Below are 22,501 nucleotides of genomic sequence, written 5' to 3' on the forward strand. Positions count from 1 at the left end.
TATGCCTTCTTTACCATCCACAGACTGTCATTTTTCCAGAGCCACTCTTACCCTTGCATAAACTCTAAAGGCTCTTTTAAGGTACTGCGGGACATAGAAGCCGTAACCTACGCACGCAGCCTACGCTACCTCACTGTGTTCCATCTTTATGGATCCAAAACAATCAATTTGAAACTTGCGGAGCTGGACAAGCATCCGGGAATAATAAAGTGGAAACAGGCTGCTACCAAGCGGACCAATCACAACTCTTTGCAGTCTGCACCACTGTGGCACGTAGTTACATTTCTGGGGAGGCGCACGTCAGGCTACGGCGTTAGCGTCTGCGTAGGGCCCGGGCCGACGCTGTAGCTGGGACGCCAACATTTAGCTTAAAGCTTAAAGCTTATTCCTAAGAACTGAGTCTTAATAATATTATTAATAACTGAGGAGTGGCTGTTTTTATGTATTCAAAGATTAATGTTTTTTTCACTTTATGGAGCAATAAGCTTTGGGAAAGAAGTCAGACAAAAACCGCTAAAGTTTTCTGCTACCAGGAACAAATATGTGCTTTGTCCTATAATTACAGCCTGTGTGTGAGTGTATTTGTGAATGCTTCAGCTGAAATATGCACCCTGGGGAGCAGAGTTTTTGGTGTGGATTATACAGGAGGAAACACTGATTGTACGCTCCACTGAAAGATTGACCCTCGTTTTGTGCGAGGAGGGCCGTGTTTGCTCTCTCAACGTCCACGGGAGCTTTTTACTCTGCCTGCCACGTCGTCAGGGTTCTCGGTGGATTTTCAGAAAGTCTCCAGACATTGGATGTTTGTTGAAGAATTATTATGTAGTAATCCTTTAGACGTGAAGTAGCAATTATATGATGTGGTGGAAAATGTGGTTCCAAACCATAGCAGGGAATCTCAACCCCTCTTCAGAACAGGAACCAAAGTATTAATACTGAAGACTGTAAATACACAATTAAAAAAAAAAATCCTTTTAACTCTTTACTTCTTCTTCCTGTCTCATTCCTTTTCCAGTGATGCCATCTCCTCAGTTCTTTGACGGCCAGGCGCGCGTGTCCTGGAGTGAGCCCGACATTACCGTCGCCGTACCCTGGTACATAGGCCTCATGTTCCGCACCAGGCAGCCCGCTGGGACTCTGATGCAGGCCAACGTCGGACCCTCCTCCACCATCAACCTCATGGTGCGATATCGACAAATTACTGTCAGAAAAGACGTCACCATCGTCAGCATACAGTGGCATTTTTCTTTAATATACTTCTTAAGGAAAAACAGAATGCGATATAGTTGAGGCTGCAGTCTTGTCATCAGATTTCTCCATCTTCTCACCAGGTCAGTGAACAACAGGTCCGTATGGAAGTGTTGCTGAGGCAGCAGCTGGTGGCGTCGCTGATCTTCCCCCAAGTTCGTGTCAACGACGGAGAGTGGCACCACTTGCTGGTGGAACTGAAAAGCATAAAGGATGGAAAGGACATCAAATACATGGCCTCCGTGTCCCTGGACTACGGCATGTACCAGGTACATGGCATGCTATACCACAAGTAGTTATGGCAGTACGAAAAAGTTCCACTTAATGTACGTCAAGTTCAGGTTTACTTCAGCGTTTTGCTCATTTTAAGCAGAAGTCGGTGGAGATCGGGAATAACCTCCCAGGTCTGAAGGTGAGGACTCTTCACGTTGGAGGTTTGCCTGGAGATGGAAACCGTGTCAGCAGAGGATTTGTTGGCTGCATACAGGTGCGCACGTAGAATTCTATTCACGTCCTGAAAAGCAAATCTTTCCCCTGTAAATTCTTGCTCCACATTCTTCTCTCTATTCTGTGCCCCCCCTCATTCTTGTGTGTCCTTCATCAGGGCATGCGCATGGGCGAGACGTCCACCAACGTGGCCAACCTGAACATGGGCCAGGGCATGAAGATCCGCGTGGAAAGCGGCTGCGACCTGGCCGACCCGTGCGACTTCAACATCTGCCCTGACAACAGCCACTGCAGCGACGACTGGAGCGCGCACACCTGCGTCTGTGACCCAGGTACGCAAACGTGCACGCATACAAATCTCATTAGCTATTTGCAGCGTATTATATCATTCTGCTCAGCAGGATTTGGGTGTCATTTCTTCTTCCCTGTCTGTCCCGTAGGTTTCTTTGGTAAGGAGTGTGTGGACGCTTGTCAGCTCAATCCTTGTGAGCACGTTTCCACATGTGTCCGCAAACCGAGCTCCTCCCACGGCTACACCTGTGAATGTGGACAAAACTACTACGGCCAGTACTGTGAAAACAAGTAAGCTTTCTTCCACTGTGCATATGTATGTGTCGACTTCCACTGCAGTTACCTACAGTCCATAATGTATTTTTGTTTGGTACTATCAACCGTTCTGTACTGATAAGCGTCCCTCAAATGTCAGGGGATTCATTTGTTCCACCTTCTGCCACATAGAGAATATTCGGAAGCATGTTTTGTGCCGTGGAGCTAAAGAGATTCTGCAAAATCTCTGTCTACACACAATGTCATTTTCAGCTAAGAGGTGCCCTCACCATGATCTTGCTTGCCTACAGCAATCAGAAAACATTTTCGGTAGTGATTTAGTGATGTTAAAATGCAAAATCGCGCACCTTTAACATCACAATCGCTTACATGTCCCTTTAGGACAGTTTTTTAATCAAAGCTCTCAGCATCTAGATGTTATAAATGAAATGGAAAAGCTCTTTAATCTTCTCTTTCTAAAGTTGGCAGTCTTTCCGTGCAGCTTTATTAGTTGGTAATCTGAGCTTGTGTGTGTGTGAGAGAGAGAGTGAGTTAGAAGGAGAGAGAGAACGAGACAGATCAGACATCAAAAAACAATTTGAGTGTCAGCCATCTGTTAGGGAATCCATCTCACAGCGGTGTGAGAGTTCACGCGAATTAGTCAGCCCCGATTGAGAACCAGTCATTTCCCCCTGAACTCTGACCCCCATGACACGCATCACTTCCTGCCTTAAGCAGGATGTGGGATTCCCCCTCCGTGCTTGACTGCTCCTCCATAGGTGTTTAGTCTTTGCTGGCCTCACACTGCCGCTTGTCCCCTATCAGATCACATTGCGGCGATGGAGATCGCATCTCGCGGAGAAAGAAAGTCTCTGTGTGTTGTTTCAGTCAGCCAAAGTGACTTGAACGTGGAGAGGAAGTTTATTGTAGATTTATTTTATTTGGAGATGATCTTAACAGATAATCAGGTGTTTGTTTGATCTCCATGAGCTGATAGCGTCTCAGTAACATGTCACAACCAGATCAACCATTGCTTTGCTTTGCATGATCCCAGGACACATGAAAGCTAAGCAGGTGCATTAGTCATTATGCTGACTGAAAAAACAATAACTTGGTTTATTCACCTTTGTCCTGTTTATATAACCTACAAAATGGAAATTGAAATTAAACTTGGTGTGGTAGGTGTCATATAACCTCTTAAAAAGGTATTGTGTTCCACAGTGTGTGTTTGCTTCGGTTTATTGAATGAATTTTCACATTTGTCTTCAATGACAGAGTGGAGAAGCCGTGTCCTCAGGGTTGGTGGGGCAGCCCCGTGTGCGGACCCTGTAACTGTGATACAAGCAGGGGATTTCATAAAGACTGCAACAAGACCACTGGAGAGTGCCGCTGCAAGGTAAACGCAGACATAACATGAGATTTTAGAAGAAGTCAATGGGGTATTCGCTTGGTTTCTATAAATATGTTTAAGGCTGCTCCAGAAAGGAAATTGAGAACTATTGCATTTTGGGTAATGTGTTCTGTCGTGCTTTTTTTACGCCATATTTAAGCATCTACTTTGATCGTTGAATACAAATTACATACGCGTCCTTTAAAAATGCGTGCAAAATTTATGTATCTCTTCCATATGTGTCTTCTTCCTGCAGGACAACCATTATCGACCTGAGGGTGAGGACACCTGCTACCCCTGCGAGTGTTTCTCTGTCGGCTCTGACTCTCGAACTTGCGACCCCGTTACCGGGCAATGCCCCTGCAAAGGAGGAGTCATTGGGCGTCAGTGCAATCGATGCGATAACCCCTTTGCTGAAGTTACACCCACAGGATGCGAGGGTATGTTAAGAATCTTTTTTTTTTATACAAATTTGCATGTCCATTTGTTTATATTGACAGTGATTAACAATTAATTAAAATGCATTATCTACCATAAAAGCGCATGAATAAAGTTTATGGAAAGTGACAACCGTAAAAATTCTGATGACTTTAAAAACCAAAGGGGACTTTAGTGAAAAAGATCATTTCAAACGCTGGCTGTTCGGGGCTGACAAAGGGAACCGGGACGAATCAATGAAGTGTCAAAAGGAGACAAATAGCGTCGCTCACGTCTGCTGGTGCTGTAGCTGAGCTAACTTCACATCTTTGTCGTCACCCAGTCAAGCAGAAGAGGCAAATCTGGCTAGCGGGCTAACTTGGCAGCGGGGCTGCACACACACAATACAGTAGAGATGAATAAAAGACAAAGCCACAGAGTCCCTAACAGAATTTGAATGTCAGCCTGCTTACTGTTTGACCCGATATGAAGCTCTTCGGTGTCTTAGGACGTGTTTGGACTTTTAATGGACGACAATGGTGACAACGGGGTCCCTTTCATTGAAACTAAGGCCTAAAAATTGCAGTTTTCATTTTTAATTATGTAGATTTAAGACATTTTGCAGAGTAATAATTCATGATAGAATGACTCAGTTGAGTTCTTTACTGATGCTGAAGCTCAGATTAAGAAGTAGCAGGTAAGAGTTAATGAAACACCGAGAGATTACAGGGAAATAAGAGCAGCTACAACAAGGCAACAAGACTGCAGGTCCCAGCCTGGTTTGTCCCGGACCCAGATTTGCTGAAATGAATCATGTATTACAGTTAGTGTAATGGCCCTGCAGGATTAACGTGGTTCAATGTCATTGTGCTGGTCTGACTAACTGTTTCATAAGGTAGTATCGTTGAGGTTAAACGGTTAAGATTTCACTTCTTTAATATGGCCCAAATGAAGCATCACAAAGGCAAACGTCCTCCAACAGAACAAACGAAAACCATGCTCTTCCCTCCACAGTGGTGTACGATGTCTGTCCCAAGGCGTTTGACGCAGGCATCTGGTGGCCAAAGACCAAATTTGGACGCCCTGCCGCCATGAACTGCCCCAAAGGATCCATCGGTGAGTACTTCCTCTAATGACATCTGCAAATTGTGGACTAATTATTTGTGACTCACTTCAAATACTAGACTGAGATGAGCTATCTCTTCCCTGTCTCCAGTCTTTATGCAGAGTTAAGCTAACTGGCAGGTAGCTTAACCGACCATTGTAATAGTGACATCATTTTTTTTGCGTCACTCTCTGCCCTAACCCAAAATGTTGCACTATGGCTTTAAATCGGCAGCTATTACATCCAGCAGGATCATGTTATTTCTTATTTCCAAAGGCACTTAGCCTTCTTTTTAAAAATAGAAAATACGTCAGTCTCTGCGCCAAAATATAAACCGCTGTTGTGTAACAGAAGTTTGGTTAAGCTACCGTAAGATAATGTATTGTAAGACGTATGAACCATCTCTTTGTCTCACCAAAGCTTGAACTCACAGTAGTAAGGCTCCCTGATTGGTTCGTTAATCCAACAGAGCTCCCCTATCATCAAGTCACACACGTATCTATAGAGACTCTTGGAAAAACACTAGATACATCAGGAACTAACGGAATAATCCTCCAGCTGTGTGTGTGTGTGTGAAAGAGAGGGAGAATCAAGGTAAACTCAAAAGCCGCGTTCACTGACCTGTTCCCAGTGCAGCACTGTGACTTTCCTGGCTACCCTCTTGGTAACTGCAGTCACCATGGCGACCCCTTTGTTGTCTCCCAAGACTCATTGGGGAATTTATTTGCGAGTATCGCTCTGTGCCCCTCGCTCAGCTCCAACTGGAAGGCGTTTCTTCCCACTGCAGACTTTGCATTCGTCTTCGGTCAAGCTGCACAAGCTGGTTTGTGTTGCTGGTGCAGCACAAACCAGTTTCACGTATTTATAGCGCCAAGACATGAAGGTTTTACTGTCGGCTCAGGACAGTTCTGATGAAATAGGGGTTTATTCTTCAAGCCCCTCAGAAAATCTTCATCTTAACTACTGTTTATACTGCATTCAGCAGATTTTTTCATGACAGTATTACAATATAAATTTAAAAGAAACATTCGCAATAATTGTAGTAATGCGCGACTGTTTTGTGTTCACATGGGTTGACATTTGTTCTGTCTCTGTGTTATTTCAGGTACTGCTATCCGCCACTGTAATGATGAGAAGGGCTGGTTGTCGCCTGAGCTCTTCAACTGCACCACCATCACCTTCTCTCATCTGAAGAAAATGGTGAAGACTTGATTAAAACTCTCCCACGCCAACACTAAGAGTAGATGAGTCATCTGCAGGGAAGCTGTACAAATCATGATGAATAGTTTTCTTACTTCAAACGAAGACTATGCATGGCAAAGGAGCAGTTATGTCTTCAGCACAGTGTAATCTGAGAACTAGTGTATAGGAGATTTAAGTACCGTCCCTATTGTGTTTCGAACCTGAACCTCATACTCGAGGCCCTGAACTTTCCAAAGTCTCGCTAATCCCTGGATTGACCAATTTCTATTACGTTTCATCACACCCACTGAGTCGCTCTTGCCCTGACCTGCCCGTTCTCCCTCCTCTTCTCATGCCTCAACCATCCCAGAACGAGGACCTGCGCCGCAACACTTCGCGGATGGACAGCGAGCGCTCCAAGGCCATCGTGCGCATGCTCCAGGGCGCCACCGGCAACACGCAGCACTACTACGGCAACGACGTGAAGACGGCCGCCCAGCTGCTGAACCACGTGCTGCAGTACGAGAGCCACCAGACGGGGTTCGATCTCACTGCCATGAAGGACGCAGAGTTCAATGAGGTATTTTTGTGGAGTTTAATGAAAGGTTTTAGAAGGCCACTTAAATTAATTATTGAGGAAAAGGTACGCTGAGACCTGGTTTGATGCACTGGGAGAACTCTGCACTCCATTGGTTGATACATAAAGGGCTTAACACACCAAACTAACATCCATGGCCCGAGCTTTGGCATTGTGTCCCACACCACTGGCACTAGTCAGAACCCCCTGCAGCTAATTCAGTATCTGCAGCGGAACTAGTCGGTCAGAGAGTCAGAGGTCACTCTTATTGGCTCACTTAGCGAACCATCAGTTTACGTTCATTACTGCGTGAAACAGAACAGTCGGCGTACGTTGCCGGTAGCTCTTTTATATCAGTTTGATGTATTCTTTCTGATTCTATGTGATTTACACGGCATCAACCTTTTTCTTTTTCTTTTAGAACTTGGTGAGAGCAGGCAGCGCCATACTGGATCCTGACACCAAGGATCACTGGGACCAAATCCAGAGGACAGAAGGCGGCACGGCACACCTGCTGCGCAACTTCGAGGACTACGCCAACACGCTGGCTCAGAACGTCAGGAAAACCTACTTGAAGCCCTTCACCATCGTCACTGAAAACATGAGTGAGTGGTTGGACCGTAATCAAACTGCATATCAGGTGTACGATAATAAGGTATTTGCACTCCACATGTCGTTCTCATCCTTTTCCTCTTTTCCTGTATTGCTATCCCATCAGTCTTAACCGTGGACTACTTGGACATGTCGGACCCAGAGAAGGCAACATTCCCTCGGTTCAAGGACATCCAGGAGACCTACCCAAAAGAGTTGGGGTCTTCTGTCCACTTCCCGCAGTTTAACTTACGCCCTCAGAGCCCAAAAGGTAGGGGCGCTGGCTGAATCACACTACGCTGGCTATTTTTGCCTTTACGCTGCCTGAGCTCCGTTTTCTTTCTGTCTTAACTCAGCGGAACCAACTCCTGCCCCTCCATCGCCGACCGATCCCCCTGTGGGGGAGGAGCACACGGTGTCTGACAGGAGACGGCGTCACCTCGAGCCTGCCCCCCCTCTGCCCGTTGCTGTGGTGATAGTGTACAAGTCGTTGGGGAAGCTCCTTCCGGAAAGATACGACCCTGACCGCAGGAGCCTGAGGTGAATTAAGGACATTCATAAAATAGTGTAATAGTGTAATCCAGCCACATATAGGTCCAGGTCCAGATGTTTAAGAGGCTGACAATGGGACACACACTCCAGCTGAACTTTTCAGTGTGTATATAGTCTGTAAACCTTTCAAGAAGCTGTAGCACACATAGAAATATTTCATCTTTAATTTAAATTCATAATATTTACTGTGAGGTGTACTTCAAGGAACCTTGTTATCACTGCCTGTATGCGCCTGAACTAAACATAGAGTCTCAGAGCTTTTTGTGGCATGCAGGAAAGATATAAAAATGTGTTTCTACCATGTTTTTTTTTTAATGTAAGCTTTTACAAAAAACTTTCAGATAAATTAAGACGCTTTGAAACCCATACGCATGCTCATGCATTGATTGCACTGTCTCTGCATGTCTTCAGGCTTCCCAACCGTCCAGTGATCAACACAGCCGTAGTCAGCGCCACAGTCCACAGCGAGGGTCCCCCTCTTCCTCCCATCCTGGACCCTCCCATCACCCTGGAGTACACCATGCTGGAGACGGAGGAGCGAACCAAGCCTGTCTGCGTGTTCTGGGACCACTCTATCGCGTAAGCTGGATAGGAATCTATTCAGAAGTTTTTCTTAGCTTTCTGTTTTAAAATACTGACTTGTGTTGTGTGTGTCTGCGTGTGTGTTGTGCTTTTAGAATTGGCGGCACTGGCGGCTGGTCCTCCAAAGGCTGCGAGGTGCTCAACAGAAACAACAGCCACATCAGCTGTCAGTGTAACCACATGACCAGCTTCGCCGTGCTGATGGACATTTCCAAGAGAGAGGTACTCTCTAAAAGATTCCACCTTCACATCCAGCTAAACCAGTAATTCTCTTTACTTTTCGCCTTGTTACTGATTCCTGACTCGATGTCTTTCTCTCCACAGCACGGCGACGTCCTCCCGCTGAAGATCGTCACATACACCACGGTGTCGGTCTCCCTGGTCCTCCTCCTCCTCACCTTCATCCTGTTGTGCCTCCTGCATCGACTCCGCTCCAACCTCCTCGCCATCCACAGGAACCTGGTGGCGGCGCTCTTCTTCTCTGAGCTCGTCTTCCTGCTTGGCATCAATCAGACCGACAACGTGGTTAGTGTATTTCCAACCCACGCAAACTAACGTGCAAGAAACGGTGTTTGAGTAAACAGTTGGCCATTTTTGTTCAAACACCTTAAAGGCTTAAACGTATTCCCTCACCATCACCCATCATGTTGCAAATGTGCTGGTTTGAACTTTAATCGGGATGCCATTTAACACTATTGATTATACCAAAGTGGCACACACGAAAAAAAAAAACAGTTTAGGAACAACCGAAAAAAAAAACAGCACAAGGTGTTGACCTGGCCTCCAAATTCACTAGATCCCAAACTAATCCAATATCTGTGGGATGATCCACAGAGGCCCCTCCCCTCAACCCGTAGGACCCAAAGCCCCCCCCCACTAACGACATTCTGTTACCAGACATCACAGGACACCCTCAGAAGGCCCATGTCCATTCTCTGTTGAGTCACAACTGTTTTGGAGGCACAAGGGCACAATATTAGGAAGGTGGTCATAATGTTATGCCTGATCGGTGTATACCTGTACTATATTTTATCCAAATCATACGTTTCCCTGGCAGCCGTAGAAGTAAGCCCTGTGGTGCCAGTACACCGCATGGTTTTACAGCTGTCAAATATGTTATCTGTCTTTGTTATCAAGCCAAACAACTTTTGCAGCTTGTTCTGCAAAAGACGCAAAAAGTCCTAACTGTTTTTAATGTTATCAAAGCCCGTCTGAATTAAGGCGAAAATAGAAGAGTAGCATTTCGAATATATTCTAATGACATCATACTATATATACTATATGCAATACCTTAGTTGAAGGACAACCAACCATGAAGTCACCTGCATGTGGTGTCTCGCTCTTGTGTTTGTTTGGCCTGCAGGCTGCCTTCTAACGCTGACTCTGCAAGGGCTTTACCAGACTTAATGGTTAGGCCTTTCTTTATTTGACAGATTATGTGTTTCGATGGCTGTTATAGATGGGCATGTGCTGGTTGCCAAGCTACTCTCCAAATATAACTCCCTATAAGTTAATTTCGATGAAGTGACAGCTGGATGAAATGAGAACTACAACGAGGTTATTCTTTTATGTTCATAACCTAATTTGGTGTTGGCTGGGTCACAGACATGGCCAGAAACATGCATGAGCGCACAGTAAATGGTGTGGGATATCTTTGAAGTCTAGTGACACAGACTCAAACACACACACACACACACACGCACACACACACACACACACACATCTCAGCGGGGCAGTAGAGGAGACATGCTGTGACTGGTACCTGTCTCCAGAAGCAAGCCTCAGGGTGGTAGTCCTTGGCAAAGGTTTCCCAAAACAACTTCTTAGTTTTTGCTCAGAGAAACTGTCTGTGGTGCCGAAAACACCATTAATCTCTTAATTTGCAAGCAGTCTTGCTGGGTGTTACTTGAGAAGAAGTGAGGTTAGAGATTCTAAAACATGAAGACAGATTTATTGGGATACTTTATTAGAATCACGTTTATTTGCTTTTCTCTGTATGGTAAATATATAGGTGTTGCGAGAAGCTAGTTAGCTGAGCATAAGGCCGTGAATCAGGGTGCATACCTAGCCGAGTCCTAAAGTAACAGAGACCGTCATCTGTTTCCTCTGAAGCTCCCCTTGCTGCCTGCATGTGTGAAAGCCTGAAAATACAATACATTTAAAACGAATGTGTCAGTGCTGACTAGTCCGGACGAACCAGATGTCTTCAGCCGTACGTGAAGACATGAACAGTTCATCAGATCCAACTGTCACTCCTGCGACGCCGTGGTGGGCCGTACCTGCCGACCTCCAGCCGTCAAACAGATGCACCGCTTGGCTCTCACAGCTAGAGCTAATGAAAGATGAAAGAGATGCATAGGGCTGGTTCATATGTAGTCTGTCAGCGGTCAGTCAGTGGTTTATTGGTTTATGTATGACTAGTTCACAAATGTCAAATCAATATTGAACGTTTGTGTCCCATAAATCTTCTCCAAGCGGCTTCGTCACATTGGGATAATACCCTAAAAAAAACCTAGTTTCTCATAGAATTAGTTTCAAGAGTTTATGACCAAATTAAATGTTCCTCCCTTGGTTTGACTCAACCAAACCAGCCTGAGTTTAGGAATTTGTGACTTACTCCAACGTTGGTTTGAAGTTTTAGGGCCCTTCTTTCAACTCTACCAAATATAAAGATCAGTGACCAGTGCAGGCAAATATATACCAGCATGAAAAGTTAGCAGCATGAAAGTTTACAGGCGCCAGATAAGTGGTGGGAGTTTTGTCTTTTTCTGAGTCACAGTGTTTTGACTGCGATGAGTTATCTGCACGGGGATGGAGTTTGGTTTATACTTGACTTACTGGAAGCTAAGTCTGCAAAGAGATCTTTAAGAAAGAAAAGAGTACAAGGCATGGGAGCTTTTTTTTTTTTTTTTTTGCATATCGCCAAATTTATTAATGCTGCAGACTTCAGAATCAGGTGTGTGTGTGTGTGTGTGTGTGTGAGAGAGAGAGAGAGGCTGTGGAATGCTGTCAGTGTGCGCCCAAGGCCATCTGCCGGGTGATTTATAACCCTGTCAGAGCAGTCTCCCTCTTTTCTCCTTCTCTGATCTCCACGGCATTACTAAAATACGCCATATCTCAAGCGCTGGGACATTCCCCGACACACCGCATTCTTCTATTATAGCAACAGGCATGGAAAATGTGAGGAGGGGAGATGAAGATACGCGGGGACAGGTTGAATCATTACTGCAGGACATAAATCTGCAAGGTTTGTCACGAAGCAGTTGGAGGTATATTACCATTAGGGCCGTGAACACAGTTAATCGGTTTATGAAATGTTGGGAAACAGTTCGCACTTTAAAATTGCGCGCTCAGTTTGCAAAGATATTCAGTCTGCAAGGAGAAAAACAGCAACGACTCTCACATTTAAAAGTCTGGAATCGATATCTTTCGGCTATAGTTTGCTATAAAACGTTTAATTGTATTAATTTAATATGTCTTTAGACGCACTGCATGGATGGACGCGGCTAAATTCCTCTTTCTCTCTTTCTTTTTTATCCATTCGTCTCTCTTGTCTCGCCCCATTTCCTCCCCAGTTCGTGTGCACGGTGATAGCCATCCTCCTCCACTACTTCTACATGTGCACCTTTGCCTGGATGTTCGTGGAGGGGCTGCACATCTACCGCATGCTGACGGAGATGCGAAACATCAACCACGGCCACATGAGGTTCTACTACGCCATGGGCTGGGGCATACCGGCTATCATTACCGGTGAGTCACACACAAGACTGGAACAAAAAGTCACACAAGCACAGAAGGAGAGTGACAGCGGATGGCAGACTGTCAATGAGAGTCGTGCCGTGGCTTGTCTCTTATGAAGAGGCCGAGATACTCGTGGGAAGATTATGGAATAGCACGGCGGAAGAAAGATGCATAATAAGGGACGCATATAAAGACATAGATATCGGATGTACACAGTCTAAATTAGGTAAAGTCATTAGCATAGGTTTAATATATACAGGAAGTTATCCAGTTGTGTGTATAAGAGTGTGTGTTTCTTGTCCTGTCACATCCTCCTAAATCATTTGTGGATTTATTTATTTCTATAACCATGTTTGTTTAATATATTTCTATATAACTGCAACATAACATTTAAACCTGGTTATTAGATAATAATAATAATGAGGTAACTGTTAAATAATGTGCGATGTACTGACATGACTTTGGCAGGGAGGGAAGCCGAGGTAGCTTACCTGATTGGAATTTGGATTGAGGCACAGTGTGAAGGAGAGATATAAATGTATAGAGTCAAACATATGGAGATCCAAAAGTGAAAAAATATTTTGGAGAATATGTAGAAGTCATAAAAATGTGAATGACAGATACTATTAGGAACCTTTAAACCCCAAGAGCAATTCGCCAATCGCTTCGTAGAGTTGGTCGCTAGTGGATGTTTCAGGCTCTGGTTGGCTAGGTAACTCTCTTATAGATTTTCCACCCAAAATGTCTCGGAGTGAAACATATGGGGTTATTATCTCGCTCCGTTTTAAAGGAAAATACCGTCAACAATTTTGCCTCTCCATCTGGGTTCTTGCACCAAGGCCACAATCAGAATTTAGTGAAGTCATGGACGGTACCTTCTTGTGGCGTCGCAATTGTGTCACTTCAGTGTTAACGTTACTTCAACCTGGTGCTGGCCCACTTTGCGTCACCAAAGGTTCCTTGCCTGTCATTGCTTCAACTTTCTGAATGTCTTTAACCCTCCATCGTCTGTTGTCACCAAATTGCTGCAAGTCTCTTTCTATGTGAGAAAGATTTAAAGTTACAGAGTCAAACATAGGGAGATCCAAAAGTGTAAAAGATCACCTCTGGAGAATTTGACCTTCAAATGGTTTGCAGTTATTATAGAGGAGAGAAGGAGAGTGCAAACAAAGATTAGAAGTTGTCATGAAAAGTTAAAGAAAGTACATTTTCCAGGTTGCCTAGAGTTGTAGCACCTATTATCTCTCCAACTCTCTGTATTTCCAGATCTCAGCGTCTATTGTCACCGCATTGTTTCTAGTCTCTTTCTGGATTTACTTTAAAACTCAGTTGTAATACCATTTATTTATTTTGTGTGTGTTTACAGGTTTGGCAGTAGGCCTTGATCCTCAGGGTTACGGAAACCCTGATTTCTGCTGGCTCTCTGTCCACGACACACTCATCTGGAGCTTCGCTGGACCCATCTTTGTAGTTGTCCTGGTATGTGCCTGCACTGATGTAGTCCAAAGTGTGTCTTAAAGTTTTACTTTTTTAGCAGCTGAGCACTCCACACATATGATTAGTTTGGTTGGTTCCATACATTTTGGGACTTGCACAATCAAGAAAAAAAAGGATAAAATTGTGTCTATGAATGAACATGTATGAACTCTCTCCATGTTTCTTTAAAGGTCAACATAGTGATCTTCATCCTAGCTGCGAAGGCTTCTTGTGGTCGCAGGCAGAAGGCTGTAGAGAAGTCAGGAGCTATGTAAGTTTCTCAGTCACATTAACGTTTCCACTTATTTTTTTTTTTTAACTTTGCAATTTTAACAAATGTGAACAAATTTGTGTTTCCCAACTCAGTCCTGCGCTACGTATGGCCTTCCTTCTCCTGCTACTCATCAGTGCCACCTGGCTCCTCGGCCTAATGGCGGTCAACAGCAACGTAATGACTTTCCACTACCTGTTTGCTGTGTTCAGCTGTCTGCAGGTAACTACAATGACACATCAAGCCATATATAGAAAATCCAGATACACTTTTATGATGTAGGAGGTCATTATTTACACACGTGCATTTGAGTTCAACTTTTCTTTTTGTTGTTTTCTCCACAGGGAGTCTTCATTTTCTTCTTCCATGTCATCTTCAACAAAGAGGTGAGGAAAAACCTCAAGAACGTCTTCTCAGGAAAGAAGAACATACAAGACGAATCCAGCACCACGAGAGCCTCTTTGCTCACAGTAAGCAAACAAACCGTTCACAATGTCCATTGTCCTTCATTTTACATGTTATGTTTGTCATTGCGTTTTAATTGGCACTGTAAAAACTGAGTTACATGCCCACCCTCCCCTTCCGTTCTGTCCATCCTCAGCGCTCTCTCAACTGCAACAACACGTACACAGAGGACGGCCCACTGTACCGCTCAGGCATCGGCGAGTCCACCGTCTCCCTGGACAGTACGCTCAGGTCAGCCAAGAGCCGCAGCAGCTACCTGGCTTACACACTCAGGTACAACACGTTCACTGACTGCATGGCTGCTTCTACTACTACTGCATGAATAGAGTGTGTACTGTTTGTGTACGCATCTGTTTGTCTGGACTTTTCTTTCTAATTTCTTCCTTTGTCCCCTCTTTCTGTATATCTGTATCTCTAACGCTTACTAACACACTCCACCCCCTAATTCAAGCACACACACTTTACAGTCACATACAGTCACTGTCCTCTTGCCCTTATTCTATGCATTATCCAAATCTTGTTTTATTCTCTACATATCCCAACATTTGGAGGGTGTTTCCTTTGTTTCTTCCCCACATGCATGCTGCCACATAAGGGCACCTGCATAGTACAGTCATTCTGCTTGCATGAATGACCATGCTGAGATTGGCTGGCGCATGGCCTGGCTGCAAAAACCATACATACATACATACATACATACAGGAAAATCCATATACAGTACACATACTGTATATATTGTATAACTCTTATTGAAACTCACCAAGGCAAAAGTACACAGTACCAATTCTATTCATCCATACTGTTGTGTTGTTGTTTTTGTGTGTAGTGATTCAACAGCTAACATAGTCTATGTGAAATGTGTTAACATTTGGTGTCTTCAAACGGAGCTTGTGAGCTTGAGGTTACTTCATGGCAAGTTGTGTACATGACTTGTGAACTTGGACCTTATAATACATGTCCACGAGGTTGTGAATACCACAAGGAGGAGCTGTTCATATGGAGTTTACACTCCATTTATTTATAGAACTGAGAGCAAATGAAAGTGAAACAGTGTGTATACGTTAGATACATTTAATTTCAATGTAATATTGATTCAAAGCACTGAAACATACAGATAACTGGTTTACAGTTCTAACAGAAACTGAACTTTATATCTGTCATCGAGTAGTCTTAGCTAGCTGCTAGCAAACGTATTTTTGCTAATATAGCAATGCAGTGGTCGGTGCTCACTGACGTATTTATCTGTAACCAGTTTTGCAGTATTCAAAAACTTTATAAATTGTGTTATATATATATTAAAGTAAATTTAATCAAGTTAATTAAATATACAATAGAAACTAAGGTCTAATGTGTGTTTAGCATGTTTAGCATGTTTAGTGTGTTTAGCGTGTATAGCATTGCGTCCACTGGCTCATGCTAGCTCTTTAGCTGGAGCATATGCTGCTAGCAATATCTCATAAAAATTGTGAATTCAAAGCAGTTCAGTAGAGACAAATCTTATTCACATTAGGTTAGCCACACTACAGAGGATGTAAGTTTAATGTTTTGTGTGTACATATATATATATATATATATATATGTATGTATATTAGCATATTTAGCATATTTGTTACTTGCATGAAATATACTGCATTTGATTATTGGTGTGATGCACACATTGCTTAAAATATGGCGGATTTAGCTAATGCTAAAATTGACTATACTACTATATTGTGGAAAATTGTGTTTAATTATAGGGAGATTATTACGGTCAAGGTAAATTTACAATCCTTGATTTGTACCTCCTTACTAGCTCCTGGCTGCTAGCAATATCCTTCTGGTCCTTGACTATTATGTATTAAGTGTGTTGCAAATTAACCTTTGAAAAGCTGACATTTTAAAAGGTGCATTTCCCAGAATTGGAGATGATTTTTATCTCATCATAATCTCACCAGCATATCTTGTACGGCCGCGTGTTTTGAGTGTATCGCAGACATGTTTTCACTGCAGTGGAGTGGGGTTACATATACCTGGTTTTAAAGAGTTTTACCGACTCAAGGTTAGTTCTGACTGTACGCCTCGGCTTGTAAAGCTGTCATATGGGTAACGCGAGCCGACACTAGGGTCAATGAGAGCAAAAACGCTGGGGGGGGAGAAGAGATGTGGCGTGCCGCCTGTGAAGAGGCAAAGTAAGAGGCAGATGTAGAAAGCGAGGGAGAGATGTGGAAAGAAAAGAGCGGGAGAGAGGGTAGATGGGATCGTACCTGTCGAGGTGGGAATGTAAAGCAGACATTCAAACCTGTTCCCTGCAGCTGTTGGCACATCTTCATCTGCTTCCACAAGCTTCTCTTAGATCAGACAGGTCAGAGTCTCCTGTAACATTTTACCCTCCAGCCAACTTCTGCAGGTAGAAAGGACAGGATTGAGAAAAAAATATGAGCAAATTTACTGATCCATCAGATAAAAGCAGGTTATAAATGGTGTAAGATGCTAAAGTATACTTACTTTTCTTTTTATCTGTTAATTAAAGATCTAAATTTGTGGTAGCTTGAAATAGTTTTACCATAAATGGTTTCGGATTCAGGTCTGCCAATGAATAACCCCCCCTTCCATCCTTTAGTGGTAGATGTTTTTTGTCTTGAACCTGAACCAAGCACACCAAAACCGCGTTTCCAGTTTTACCTTTGTTAGAGGCAATCAACAGAAGCAGATGTTTGATAATGAGAGATGTCTGGTGTTGAACATTAATCGTCTAAAACCGCGAGTCGGGGCTTGAATTAACTTCCAGTGACTCTGTACTTCCCCTCTCTGCCTCTCTAAATCTCCACTTCTGTGTTTCCAATCCCATTTCTGTCTTGCCTCCCCATCCTTTCCTCCCATCCTCCCTTCTGTATCTGTCTTCATCTTCGTAGGGAGGAGTCTGGTCAGAAGCCCAGTGTCTCTTCAGGGACAGCTAAAGGACACACAGATCTGGACGGACCCCTGTTCCACCGCAATGGCACCAAAGGAGATGGTGAGCTTTTCATGTTCATGCTCTTAATTAAATCCCCTCACTAATGTGCATGCTCATCATTTGTACATTTTAGTGTTCTTTTGATAATAGAGGTTCATTGGTCTGTATCTCCATCCTTCCCTCCTTGTCTCCATCAGACTCTGACTCAGACAGCGAGCTATCGGTGGATGAGCACAGCTCCTCCTATGCCTCCTCCCACTCCTCAGACAGCGAGGACGATGACATTGATGTCAAGCCGAAGTGGAACAACGAGAGGCCCCTTCACAGTACCCCCAAAGGTATGTGTTTAGTCCTGCTGAGCTGCTGAGTGTAAACAGTTTGGATTCCGACCACTGACTGTATATAAAGATGGGTAAAGCCTCCGTCACATCATCCATAGAACTCCCAATCTTGGCAGTCCCTGTCTTCATGTAACTCCAGGCAAATACAAAAAAGGTGTAAAAGGATGGAGTGTGAGTGGAGTTGAGGGGGGTTGTGATGTGTGGGCAGACAGCTATCGACCTATAGGTCAAATTATGCATAAATGTAAGCCTTGATATACTTTAAACAGATGACCAGGCTGTAAACATCTTTATTTCTGCTACATTTGAACATGCGGGGGTCTGCGGTCTTTTCATTGACTCCCTTCTGGAGCAAGCCTCAAGTGGGCATTTGAGGAACTGCAGTTTTTGATGCTTCCACACTGGCTTCATTTACCAGCCCTGGAGGTTGCTGCTTGCTTCTAATACGCCTACAGAATATCCACAATTCAAAGCATCTCAGGCAGGGAATCTTCTGCTAATTTCAATACATCTCATTCCCTTTTTACCAGGTGATTCAGTATCCAATCACGTGAAGCCTTACTGGCCGACAGACCCCACCACAGCCAGCGACAGCGAGGATCCGGGTGGGGCAGAGAGGCTTAGGGTGGAGACCAAGGTGAACGTGGAGCTGCACCCAGAGAATAAACTCAACCACATTGGTGAAAGAGAGAGGGAGGCTCCACAGGAGAGAGACAAACAGACACCTGGTAACGCTAAAGAGGCAGCACCTGCCAGTCAACCCAACAGCAACAGCAACCACCAACCAGAGCAGAGAAAAGGTGAGAGAGCAGATCTTTTTTTTTAATCTAAGCTGAATCAATCAATCAATCAATTTTATCTGGAGTGCACTAACATGAATCGCTCTTCTGACTCAGGTATCTTAAAGAACAAGATCAGCTACCCTCCCCCACTGAACGACAAGAACATGAAGAACCGTCTGAGGGAGAAGCTGAGCGACTACAACTCCCCCACCATCACCTCCCCTCCACCCAACAACAACAACACATCCTCTCCGCCTCCCCCCTCCGTCAACATCATGACCCCATCTTCCCGACATTCTTCGCTGGCCTCCAACGACGGAGGTCGCAACGGCACCCACGACAGCAGCTCCATCATCAAGCCGCCCGTCGCCCCGCGACCACAGATTCCTGCCGGGCCGCCACCAGCGGGCATCTACCGGGAGACCAACGGGGGAATGGCCATGCACTTGAAGTCAGGGACGGTCAATGGAGGCAACGAGTCTGACTCAGAGTAAGCAAAGATTGTTGGCATGCAGCAACAATGTCAATATTTAACATCGTTATCTGTGCTATTAAACACAACGGTAATAATACAATTTAATCAGTAGCAATCATGAAGTCATTGACTCATTCATTAAATCAATGAATGATGTTTTAAAGTGCTTGTCATTTAATTGTGCTATTTGGATCACTTTAAAAGAAATTCAAAAACTAGTTTAACAGAAACTCGATTAGCAAACATAAAACGTATTAATGGCTAAATGACAAGTAAGAACACGTTGACCACATTGTCAACAGGTGCAAGACTGCATATATTACAACAAGGTTAATAGGGAGACAAATAGTTTGACATTTTGGGAAATACGCTTGGCTTTCTTGAGAGTAAATTGAACAGATTGGTAGTACCTTAGTGTCAGTCTGTTAAAGGGCCAGTGTGTAGGGTATAGTGGCATCTAGTGGTGATGTTACAGATTGCAGCCAGCAGAATGCTACTCACTTTTCAAGTGTGTAGGAGAACTGCTCAACTTAAAAATGACAAAAGCCGTCAGTGTTTGGTTTGTCCATGCTGGGCTACTGTAAAAACATGGCGGATTCAGCGGAAGAGGGCCTGCTCTTAGAATGAAGGACTCACACTGGTCCTTTAAATATGATGACCGCTCAGCACTGAAAAAAAAGGAATGGAGAAAAGAGTTAGCCTGGTTTTAACATTTTTGCAGAGGTTAAACAAACACAATGTACTTCACTCACTGTATATTTAATTAATTCTTTAACTAAATATTTTATAACCTTTGCACAGACCCAGGCTAGCTGTTTCTCTTGTTTCCAGTCTTTGTGTAAACTAAATAGTAACGTATTTTGTGTTCTGATACAAAAATAGTTAGTGTTTTCAGTCTATTCTTGGAAAAAGATATATCATCATAATTCCCTAAATGTCAAACAGTTCCTTTAATAGCATGAATTAATATGACCCTCTGCATGATAACTTCCCGCGTCCCTGCATTTATTTTTACCTTGCACGTTCTCGTCTTCCTTTCCTTCTCCCTGCACCTTTCCCTCCTTCCTGCATCACCCCATTCCTCCCCACTTCTCCTCTCCCCCTACCCTGTCCTCAATTGACAGTGGCAGTAACGAGACTTCGATCTGACCTGTTAGGAAAACCCAGACCAGCCTGCCCCTGTGAGAGGAGGAGCCCAAGAACATGCCGGGGGGAGGAGGAAAGAAGGAGATCAAGAGCAGAGGAATAAAATGACCGAAAGTTGAAGATGGAGGGGCGCTAAAGATTAGGCGAGGAGGAGAACAACGCCTGATCTGTCCTCTCATGTTTCCTCTCTCTGGAGAGCAGTATTAATTGCAGACGTTAGGACTGCCTGGAAATAAGCAGAGATAATAGAAAGACATGAGAAGCTATAAAGGGAATGCTGTGTTGGACTGTGACATGAAATGATGCAGTGGAGCCATGTGTGCCAAAACCACTACAGGTAATAGAGTCAGAAGATGAAGAATGTCCCAGAATGCATTGCAAGCCTTACAATGATGCTCCTCGCTGGTGGTTCTGAATCCTGTGGGGGTTCATGATGTCGTATGTCACTTAGGAAAGCCTGGGCAGCTTCTCTCTCACAGAGCATGAACCTACTGTTAAGTCCGACAGGATTTCAAGGAGTACCTGTCCCAGAGGGCACAACCTGTCCTCAATGACTTTTGGACACTTCATCTGAACTGGACACCAAGTGCTCTTCTCCTCTTGTTTTATTAACTCAAAGAAAGGCTTGCTACAGCCTCTCAGTGCAGTGTATTTAGAGTGTAATTAACATGTAGATAATTCTAAAGACGACGAAGAAGAAGAAATGAGCTATTTTGTATTTCAGCTGTAGCAAGGACAAGTTCCTAAACTAAAAATAATTTGCCTGCCTGGAAACACAGTTGTGAAAATCACTCCACATGCTGGCTTAGTAGAGATCAATATTCTGCGTGCCTTCGTCCTGGGCCGAGGCCTTACACACTCAAACACACCTCCTGGGCTTTCACACTCTGTGACCGTATATGCTAATAAGACAGCTGTGTGTGAGTCCTCATAGAACATTATGGCCTAAATGAACATTGATTACATGGAACAGGGGAGGAATTCCACCTCTGTTCTTCTGTTGGAGCACTATGAACCCGAAGCCTTCTTTTCCAGTGTCCGTCCTGCCTGCGTGTGCAACACACCACCCTCCTGGTTACCAAAGTCACGACATACAGTAAATCAGCAGACGAGGATTGTGGTCAGTTCAGTTTAAATCTGTTATATAAACGTAAGTCATGAAGTCAAAATGAGACCAACTTTAATGTATTACAGCTAAGACAACCTTACAACATACAGTCCAGTTTACCAGTCACTGAATGCCTTTACATACTGCACACTCCCAGTGTTTTGCCCTTATATAATCAATGCTGTTCATAAATGTCCTTGTTTTTTTTTTTTGGTTTTTTTGTATGATCCGAGACACTGGAAATGTTTTGTAACATAATGTATATTTATTTTTTATGGTTTTAAGACACTGGAAAGAAAAGATGATTGTGACTGTAAAATAAAAAAAAATGATGAATTTTTAACCGCCTCTTGCCTTTACATGTCTGCTACGTGGAAGGAAGCGCGCCGAGTCGCAACAAGTACGACGCTCGAGAACGTTATGTAACGCTGACTTTTTGGGAATCCAGCAAATGATGAGCAAGACAAATGGTTAGACATCACTGGAATATACGTCATTATACAGTGCCTATATCTTTTGACAAGAATTTCCCTTAAAATAAGTCTTGTCTGGTCTTGTTGTCAAAGTGAAAACTAATTGCTATGAAATATTGTCAATTAATTAAATATATACAGTATATAGTACATGATTGTTTAAGTATTCAACACCCTTAAAGTGACAGCACTACTTTTATAGGCACAGTATGGAAAGTTTTGAAGCCACTTTATAAAAATAATTATAATAATCATAAAAAGCTATGGAAACCTTTTTTAATACAACATCTTACCACAGTGAAGTATCCAAGTTAGAAATGTTTTGACGATTTGAATTGTGAGATTTCATTATCCTTATATTTGCTCGTCTCCTAAAGTGGGCGGGGCTTGGCTGGAAGAAGGTGATGCTTGTACTTCCTGTGCACCAATCACAATTTGAATCAAATTTTGGTCAAACCACACAGAGCTGAAAAAGCAGAAGTGTTGATGAATTCAGAACTTGAAATGTGCTGCCTTTGTAATCATGAACAACTAATATTTAATATTGATAGCTGCTATTCACTGAATTGAAATTGAACTGAACTGAACTGAATTCAAACCAAAGAGCTCACTAAAGGTTTGTGTATGGTATAGAGCTAAAGTCCATCCAATGTA

General features: G+C 43.6%; 1 protein-coding gene across 9 annotated transcripts in view; it reads left to right on the plus strand.

Moving 5' to 3' along the window:
• celsr1a (cadherin EGF LAG seven-pass G-type receptor 1a) overlaps nucleotides 1-22,012 on the plus strand; it is an 83,924-nt gene extending 61,912 nt beyond the window's left edge. For 4 of the 9 annotated variants that reach the window (XM_084573338.1, XM_084573342.1, XM_084573341.1 and 1 more), the window contains 27 exons: nucleotides 1,016-1,182; nucleotides 1,332-1,517; nucleotides 1,622-1,735; nucleotides 1,853-2,027; nucleotides 2,136-2,277; nucleotides 3,517-3,637; nucleotides 3,888-4,071; nucleotides 5,063-5,164; nucleotides 6,259-6,353; nucleotides 6,706-6,915; nucleotides 7,334-7,517; nucleotides 7,631-7,774; nucleotides 7,860-8,043; nucleotides 8,467-8,634; nucleotides 8,733-8,859; nucleotides 8,962-9,162; nucleotides 12,213-12,387; nucleotides 13,745-13,857; nucleotides 14,046-14,125; nucleotides 14,221-14,347; nucleotides 14,470-14,595; nucleotides 14,727-14,863; nucleotides 17,482-17,582; nucleotides 17,720-17,860; nucleotides 18,394-18,663; nucleotides 18,760-19,135; nucleotides 20,278-22,012. In XM_084573338.1, coding sequence (XP_084429464.1) covers nucleotides 1,016-1,182; nucleotides 1,332-1,517; nucleotides 1,622-1,735; nucleotides 1,853-2,027; nucleotides 2,136-2,277; nucleotides 3,517-3,637; nucleotides 3,888-4,071; nucleotides 5,063-5,164; nucleotides 6,259-6,353; nucleotides 6,706-6,915; nucleotides 7,334-7,517; nucleotides 7,631-7,774; nucleotides 7,860-8,043; nucleotides 8,467-8,634; nucleotides 8,733-8,859; nucleotides 8,962-9,162; nucleotides 12,213-12,387; nucleotides 13,745-13,857; nucleotides 14,046-14,125; nucleotides 14,221-14,347; nucleotides 14,470-14,595; nucleotides 14,727-14,863; nucleotides 17,482-17,582; nucleotides 17,720-17,860; nucleotides 18,394-18,663; nucleotides 18,760-19,135; nucleotides 20,278-20,305 — 4,178 coding nt within the window. In that variant the 3' untranslated portion in view covers nucleotides 20,306-22,012. Of the gene's footprint in view, nucleotides 1-1,015; nucleotides 1,183-1,331; nucleotides 1,518-1,621; nucleotides 1,736-1,852; nucleotides 2,028-2,135; nucleotides 2,278-3,516; nucleotides 3,638-3,887; nucleotides 4,072-5,062; nucleotides 5,165-6,258; nucleotides 6,354-6,705; nucleotides 6,916-7,333; nucleotides 7,518-7,630; nucleotides 7,775-7,859; nucleotides 8,044-8,466; nucleotides 8,635-8,732; nucleotides 8,860-8,961; nucleotides 9,163-12,212; nucleotides 12,388-13,744; nucleotides 13,858-14,045; nucleotides 14,126-14,220; nucleotides 14,348-14,469; nucleotides 14,596-14,726; nucleotides 14,864-17,481; nucleotides 17,583-17,719; nucleotides 17,861-18,393; nucleotides 18,664-18,759; nucleotides 19,136-20,244 lie in introns of all 9 variants that reach the window. The other 5 variants (XM_084573339.1, XM_084573343.1, XM_084573346.1 and 2 more) reach the window with 2 other exon arrangements.
• Nucleotides 22,013-22,501: the final 489 nt, after the last annotated feature.

This window comes from Chelon labrosus (genome assembly GCF_963514085.1).
Source record: "Chelon labrosus genome assembly, chromosome: 23".
Classification (NCBI taxonomy): domain Eukaryota; kingdom Metazoa; phylum Chordata; class Actinopteri; order Mugiliformes; family Mugilidae; genus Chelon; species Chelon labrosus.